The following is a 7,645-nucleotide window of genomic DNA, read 5'->3' on the forward strand; positions in this document are numbered from 1 at the left end:
AGATTCGGCCCTCCACACAACAAACGCACACCGCCAACAGTCACCCAACATGGACGAGAGGAGACACACCGCCACCGCCTCCAGTTCAATCCCACGGCCAAAGGCATACGGCCACAGCCCGCAGCCAACACACAGCGCACACGGACCTAGCAATCACCCAAAGAGCCACACGCGGAAGCGGATCCTCACCCAGCCATGACGTGGCGACAAAATTTCCAGCCATCACACCCACAATGGGATTCGGTGCCCAACTCAAAGAAGTCACAGGCGGTGCAGCACGCCAACAGCAAAAGTGACTCGCGGTGCGCGCTCCCTCTCTCCTCCTTCCCTTCACGCCCACGGAAGAAGCAGCAGCCACCCGCAACCGCCAGCACACGCTACAAAAGAAGCATCCAAATCCACTGCAATGTGCATTCTGTGCGTGCATGTGGTTGTGTGTGCCTGCAGACACACGAGGCAAAGAAGTAAAAACAGGAGCGGAGCATGTGAAGGGGCGCACAAACAAAAATGTACAGCAGAAGTGCATGGCAGAAATAAAGAGAAAAAGACTGCTCAAGCTCATGACATTGCACTGCAGACAAAGCAGCGGCAATTCATAAAAAATTTATTAAAATTTTAAAAACATTCATCTTCACCCTTCCACCCCTCACACTTTGAAAAGAAAAAGAAAAAAACAAGAAAAGATAATAAAAAAAAAAAAAATGAAAAAAGTCGTCCTCTACTACGGCTACACACTTTGTAAAGAAGAAAAAAAAAGAAAGAAAGAAAAAACACACACAAAAAAAGCACCCAAATACTATGTTGCTCCAGAAATTGTCTGCATATTTTGTCCGAAAATAAAATTAAAAAGATATTTACGTGTCTTTCAACCGTCTGACCCTCCATGTGTCCGCACATCGTTTATATTTCATGGGGCCATCTGCGTGTTGCTGCTCCCCTCAGCCCTCTCATCGGCGCGTGAGTGTGGCCCCCAGAGCACAGTCACTCGTGTGTGTGTGGGGACTGAGAGAAGCACGCAGACATGACGGCAGTCGCGTCTCTCCATCGGGGGAGTGAGCGCAGAAAAAAAAACACATCAGGGGGGAGAGAAATGCTCACGAGGCCAACCCCGAAGGGCGCGCCAGCGCAAAAAAAAAAAAAAAAACACGCAAAACAAGAAAAAAAAGTCAAAGAGAGCAAGTAAAATTACTTTTTTTAAAGCGGCAGGGTGTGGCTGTGTGTGTGGCGCTGCGGGTGTCTGCCCGCCCTGACCGCTAAAAACAAAACAAGAGGGAAGAAATGTGTGCTCCGCCCCACCGGCCCTCGTCGCACGCCCACACGTCACGGCTCCCTCAGCGCGCCGTTCGTCGCGGCCCCTCCTCATGCGTGCAGCAGGCGAGGCGCACAGGGCCGTCGTCATGAGCGTGTCGGTGGGTGTGCGAGTGGAGCAGTTGGGCGGGAAACACACGGCATCCCTCACAGGAAGAGTGCAGCAAGAAACAATTAAAAGAGGGAAAAGTAGAAAAGAAAAAGAGTTCCATAGTGGTTGCCCCCAAAAGCAAAAAAAGGGGGAAAGAAAAAAAAGAATTGTTCTTTGCGGAGAGTAATTCATTACCGGATGGTGTCGGTGTGGAAGAGGGCACAAGTGTTCCACACTGAGGCCGCACACTCCTCACGCAGTCGCAAAGCCCCACAGTCCCAGCAGAAGCAGCGGCAGCAGCACCCTCCCGTACGCGGAACCAGCATCACCATTTGCCCCACCATCACCCGTTTCTCGTGCCGTCCCTTCATTCCCAGCAGAAGTCAAGCGTCCCGCTGGCGCATTTTGGGTATTGGCGGTTCTCCCCGGTGCTGCTGGTACTTCCCGTGGGCCAGGCACCGCAGGTGCAGCAGGTGCGACAGGTTTGGGTGCAATTTTCACTTGTGGTTCTGGAGCTCTCGTCGGAACGGGGATCCTGTCCTTGATTGCACTCATCTCAGTGGAATTCAGTGGGCGGTTGTACAGAAAAACGTTCGTCACCGTCACACGAGGCTTTTTGCCGATCTCCTTCGGATTGGCCGCCTTCTCCTCATCACCATCAATGTCGCACGCGCCAAAGCAAAACAAAAAAAGCTCAAGTGGTGTCTCACCTGTTAACGGCAATTCTTCCTCCCCCAGCGACTTACCATCAATGTACACAGAGGTCTTGTTGCTTTGCAGCATGAGTGCCACTTGGTATTCTTTCCCCGCCTCCCAAGGCCTGCTTTCCGTTGTTGTTTTTTTACCGCCTTTGAACATCGTCTCCCACTTGTTATCCGCGGTGTACGACAGTCTCATGAAATACTCGGGCCCAGCGTCACCCAACACCGCAGTCAGGAGAGGAGTGTTCTCACTCGGAGCCTTTTCGATGGTCACCGACGCCACAAGTGTGAAGTTGTGGCTCAAGGATATATGACGCACATTATCATCCGGAATGTTCACAGGCCATACTGCCCTGGAGTTAGGCTCCGTCAACTGAAACCCATCCTCGACCTTCGTGGCGTTCGTCACCGTTGCATTCAGGCAAAGGTACTCGTCGTTCCACGTGCCATCGCTGGCCGATGCGTTTGACAAAACTGCCACCAGACCCGCCGTGGGTATAGACAAGCTGGAGAAGAAAATGTCCTTTTGCGCCCAAGTACTGAGGACGGACTCAATTTCCTTCAGTTCCTCCGTCAGGCGGGAAAGTGAAATGACACTGCCTTCACCACTGACCCTCCGTTGTAAAAGATGCAACTTGCCATCCGAGTACAGCAGGGTGCTGGCGAGCTCCTCCTTCCCAGCATTGTCCATGACAACCGGTCCAACAGAAAACGAGCGGTTGTTGTCCGTCACCCAAAGGTGGAGCGCATTGGCCTTATTCTTCCCCAAGGCGTACCCTCGCTGTGTGTACAGCATGACCTTCCTGCCCTCAATGGTCGCGGTGATGAGAGCATCCACATGCAGGCTTGAATCCTGAGAGGCTCCCGATCCTGAGTTGACCCACACGCCTGGAAGCGTCCCGATGGCCTCCGTCCACGTTGTCCCCATGTCACGCGACTCGTACACCCTCTGGCCTTTCTCGCAGTCAACAATCATGAGAAGTGACCCCTCCCACTCGGTGATGCGGGGTGCACCGCATTTCAGATGAGAAGTGCCCTCAGAGAGCGACCAGGTACTGCCGTTGTCCTTCGAGTAAATAATCAAGGAGAAAACGCCATCATCTTTTTCATTAATCGCCATCAGAGAAAACACAATGGTGCCATCCTCCATCAGAACACCCGAGCCACCAGAAGCAAGGCACTCCGTCCATTCACCTTTGTGAGCAGCTAAAGTAGTCTGCTGCACCGGCGATTGAACTTCGCCCCATTTTATCCGTTCACTCGGCTCGCCGCCCGTGGCATTCGTGACCTCACCAACAACCAGTTTTAGTTCGTATCTGCCCTCTTCCCAACTCCCATTTACATAGGACAAATCAGTGCTTCCCACAAGAAGAAACACCTTATTGCCCTTCATGGTTGTTGTGGGGCGGAGCACAACATCCAAACCCTTCTTTCCCTCCGCTTTGCCAAGCACGGTGTGCGCTCTCCATGTTCCTTTACCGACCCTTTCAACAAGAGTGGGCCATTCCCACGCCGAGTCAATGTACTCCGCAACAACATCCGAAGACGGGTTAGTTGATTTACCTTCAACGACATATTCGGCATACATGTGACCCTCGGCGAAAGCAGCAATTACTCCACCAGCACTGACGAGAGAGGGTGAAGCAAATGCATCCCTCTTCGTCTCTTGAGACGTTCCGCCTTTCGGTACAACCAGCGTCTGATTCGGCAAAAATAGATCGACCGTATGAGGCAATTGCGCATTCCCCGAATTACTCTTCACGGCGTTCGAAGCCCCACCACTGCCGCACATCACGACGAGGAGGAGCAGCACCGCGGAAGCAAACACACGCCGGGACATGTTGGGCCTCTGCGGCTCACCCTCTCCTCCTTCCCTCCTCCTTCCGCTGGATCCGGTCACGCGGCGACGGTTGTGTGTGCGGGGTGCCTTCACAGCAGCAACACGTGAGAGCATATAAATATGTGTGTGTGTGCGGTGTGTGTTGTTGGTCCTTTCAGAGCCTTCGAATTTCACAGTTGCGATTCGCGTTCGTTTGCTTGCTTTCCTAGCGTGTGTGTGTGCAAGAAATAGAAAGACAGCAACAGCGGCAATACACAAGAAAGGTCAGTGAGGAGCAGAGCAGAGCACCCACGCAGAGAGCGGGACAAAAGACAATCCGGAAGGGGCAGCACGGAGGACCATCGCCCACACCAGCCCTCTGACACACACAAACACCATCGCAGCGCCGTCAGTCCGCGGGTGAGAGGATTCGGCCCTCCACACAACAAACGCACACACCGCCAGCAATCAACCACCAATGGAAGGGGAAGAGAAGGGACACACCGCCACCGCCTCCAGTTCAATCCCACGGCCAACGGCATACGGCCACAGCCCGCTGCCAACAAACACAACGCACACGGAGCAAGCAATCACCCAAAGAGCCACTCGCAGAAGCAATTCCTCATCCATCCACGACGCGGCGCCCCACTCCATGCGGTCACACTGAGCGCACTGCTTCCCCAATAGAACTAATTTTTCGTACATCCCTTAAAGCTGCCTCTGTTAGTGATGGGCCTTAGAACACAATAGAATAAAATGGACAATGCGGTAACGCCGTGACACCGCCAGCCACAATGATTCCCTCATACCGAGGCAGTTCTCCAATTAAGCCTCGTATGCACACACACAATTAACACACTATATAAAAATCACCCAATGTTTTTCACCAGAAACCAAACAACCCCTTTCCCTCCCTAATTTATTCTGTCACTGTTATGTTCGATAGCGTTAGGCATTTGTGGCATCTGTGTGCCTTACTGCCGTCTGGTCCTGGTGCACCTGCACCGTATGCACACACACACACGTATCCAAAAATATATAAATCACCCAATATTTTTTTACCAGAAATCAAAACTGCCCCTTTCCCTCCCTAATTTGCTTTTCCCATTTCTGTGGTTACACCTCACTTCGGAGAGCCTCGTCTCTTCTAAAGTCTCCGGGTGATATTGCCAATTGGTACTGGTGCACCCTTCCCTTCCAGAACGCCGCAATCCTCTGGTCTTCCTCCTCGCTCACACCATCGGTATTGACAACATCACATCTCTGCCAGTCATTCATCGGCGTGCCGTCTGCGTGCTGCACATAAATTATCTCCCACGACAATTCTTGGGACAATTCCTCCCAACCGTTAAAATACGCCGCCAGGTACTCAGTGAACTGCCCCACAGTGCTGGCGGTGGTGTGGTGCTCACTTGCCGTGGACATCCGCAGCCCAACCAGCGTCCTCGGATTTGAATTCACGAAAAAGAAGGCGTCCAACAACGGAAAGTCCTCCACCCCCGGTACGTACAACACACAGCAATCTACGCCAACCTTCTCGGAAAAGTAATGCGGTGGCGGTAAGACATGGTGCCTGGTGGGGCGCTCCTGTGAGTACACCTCCAGCGCACTGCGGTGTGGCTGACGTCGTGTTGTTCGCTTCAGCTCCCTCACTTTGTGTCGTATTGCAGTTATGAAGTCCGCATCCAAAAATGCAAACACGGTACACCGTTCCATATTTTCCGATACAAGATTATGCTTGAGTCTCAATATGAGTGAATTAAAATCATCCTGCTGCATTAACTTTGCCAACATGCACAATGTTTTATTGCAGAGATGGGCAGATATCGGTAAATTCAAAGAAAATTCACCCTTGCAAACTTCCTCTCGTATTCGTACAACCTTCGCAAGCCAGTGGAACACGCTATTACCACACCACATCGTAAAATTCCCCAAACCAGTGTAATACTGAGTTTCCGGGGAAATCGTCTCTTCCACGGTTTCGTGACACTTCTCAATCCGATCATCATATGCTTGCTCATCAAAGATGTAGCGAAGAATCGGTCCAACTTTGTCCATGCGACCCTTCACCTCTCGCCAGTATTCCGCTTGCTGCTGCGGAGGCTTACTGCGTTGTTCCCAAACGCACATTGCCTTCACGTCGCTCTCGTCAGGGCAATTCATTACGATTTGTAAGGGTAAGTTTTGGTTCGCCCACAATTCGTATTTATTCTCGTTTGGTGATGTTACCACAATCATGCCCCATCCATTGCAGGGCAAACCAACAGACGGACGATACACCTCCTCTGCCACGTCGTAGATAATATACCCCTTCACCCCGCGCCAAGATAGCCTGTCCACAACATCGAGGGTACTGCCCTTACCCAAGTATTCTGACAACTTTTTGGTGGTCTTGTCAAACAGAAATGTTTGATCCGCAATATAGTACACAACCACAGGGAGTTTCTCCGCATCGTAGTGCAGCAGCTGATAGAGGAGGTACGAACCGGCAGCCATCGACTTCCCGATCCCGGGCGTCCCAATCAACACACACGGATCAGGCGTAAAGTCGGTCTCACCGTGACCGCTGGACCATTTGTCTACAACGCCCTTGACAATCTGCCACACGCGCTCCACCTCACAGTTCACATAGCAGTCACGATTGAATTCACACGCACCCCACGAGTACGGCCATGCCTTGTCCGAGGTGAGCACCATCAGCCTGAGACGCGGTGCACCGGATTGCTGCACACCGTCATCCTTTTCGAGGGTGTTGCCAACTGCCTTGTACGTCCATGGCTGCGGTGGTTCCCCCTCATAAGCCTCCATTCCCGTCCCCTCGCCGCCAGTAACTTCCACGACATGGCTCCACCTCGCATTGTACACAGACTCGTATTGTCCCTCCAGCAAGTACATCCCTCAGCCACCTTCGTTGAATTCCGCGCCTGAGAGAAGACTATTTATTATTCTCTTCCGCGTGAGAATCGATTATATACCTGTTTTCGTAGTTGGATTGAGTTAAAGCCAAACACTGACCACTAATCAAAAAAAGGAATAAGAGTAAGAGACAATAGGCACAGGCATGACTGACAGCCTCAGCACGAGAGTCATCCACACGGTGTGTGATGCACACCAAATGCACGAGGACCACCGCAACGACGGCAAGTGGATGCCATACACCCAGCACAGTTTTGGAGAGAGCAAACGATAACAACAACGTGGTGAGCGCGGAGGGTTAGCCCATGCATCCCGCTCGCTACGGTCCCCGCGCCCGTGTGGCACCGCCGTCACCGCACACACTTGACAAAAGGACGTGCGGGCATATCGCCCCTGACACACACAAGTGGGAAGAGAATTCGGTAAAGCAGCGGCCACACGCAAGGACTCCAAATCATACACGCCACAACAGCGATGCATCATAGCAGTTTCCCCACACAAGAAAACACAAAAAAGCAAATTACATGCTTTATGAAAAATCCCCGCAATTCGCACGGCACAAAAGAACCATAACGCTCCTTTTCCCATTGCATCCGCCATTCATATTCCCAATGCGTAACCCTGCAGACATTACCCCTCCATGGTAAAAACAACTGCATCTTTGTGGTGTCATCGCGCAGCAACCCGCCTGGATGGAAACGAAGGGAAAATCAGGCGTCCGTCCGCCTGGAGGGAAGGAGAGACTCCACCGCGGCGTCCTTCAGGAAGCAGACACTCCGCGGCCAGTAGCCGGTGTCGTGTGCGGGCTCC

General features: G+C 52.2%; 2 protein-coding genes across 2 annotated transcripts, besides 11 other annotated features; both read right to left on the bottom strand.

The window, feature by feature from the left end:
* Positions 1-1,399: a sequence feature (heterozygous, non-Esmeraldo-like haplotype).
* Positions 596-622: a sequence feature (AT_rich).
* Positions 657-710: a sequence feature (A-rich).
* Positions 741-785: a sequence feature (A-rich).
* Positions 1,128-1,165: a sequence feature (A-rich).
* Positions 1,400-2,266: a sequence feature (areas merged during assembly that could not be assigned to a particular haplotype. This can correspond to areas where the two haplotypes were merged or to regions with more than two copies in the genome that were merged during assembly.).
* Positions 1,652-4,054, bottom strand: Tc00.1047053504343.10 (trans-sialidase, putative; the record flags this gene model as incomplete). The annotated part of the gene is made up of 1 exon (XM_800166.1): positions 1,652-4,054. The coding sequence occupies one exon, from the start codon at positions 4,052-4,054 to the stop codon at positions 1,652-1,654; it is 2,403 nt and encodes an 800-aa protein (XP_805259.1).
* Positions 2,267-2,359: a sequence feature (areas merged during assembly that could not be assigned to a particular haplotype. This can correspond to areas where the two haplotypes were merged or to regions with more than two copies in the genome that were merged during assembly.).
* Positions 2,360-3,181: a sequence feature (areas not merged during assembly with more than two copies in the genome that could not be assigned to a particular haplotype).
* Positions 3,182-3,726: a sequence feature (haploid, Esmeraldo-like haplotype).
* Positions 3,727-4,148: a sequence feature (areas merged during assembly that could not be assigned to a particular haplotype. This can correspond to areas where the two haplotypes were merged or to regions with more than two copies in the genome that were merged during assembly.).
* Positions 4,149-7,645: a sequence feature (heterozygous, non-Esmeraldo-like haplotype).
* Positions 5,036-6,814, bottom strand: Tc00.1047053504343.30 (retrotransposon hot spot (RHS) protein, putative; the record flags this gene model as incomplete). The annotated part of the gene is made up of 1 exon (XM_800167.1): positions 5,036-6,814. The coding sequence occupies one exon, from the start codon at positions 6,812-6,814 to the stop codon at positions 5,036-5,038; it is 1,779 nt and encodes a 592-aa protein (XP_805260.1).

Source organism: Trypanosoma cruzi, genomic scaffold (assembly GCF_000209065.1).
Source record: "Trypanosoma cruzi strain CL Brener 1047053512077 genomic scaffold, whole genome shotgun sequence".
Classification (NCBI taxonomy): Eukaryota; Euglenozoa; class Kinetoplastea; order Trypanosomatida; family Trypanosomatidae; genus Trypanosoma; species Trypanosoma cruzi.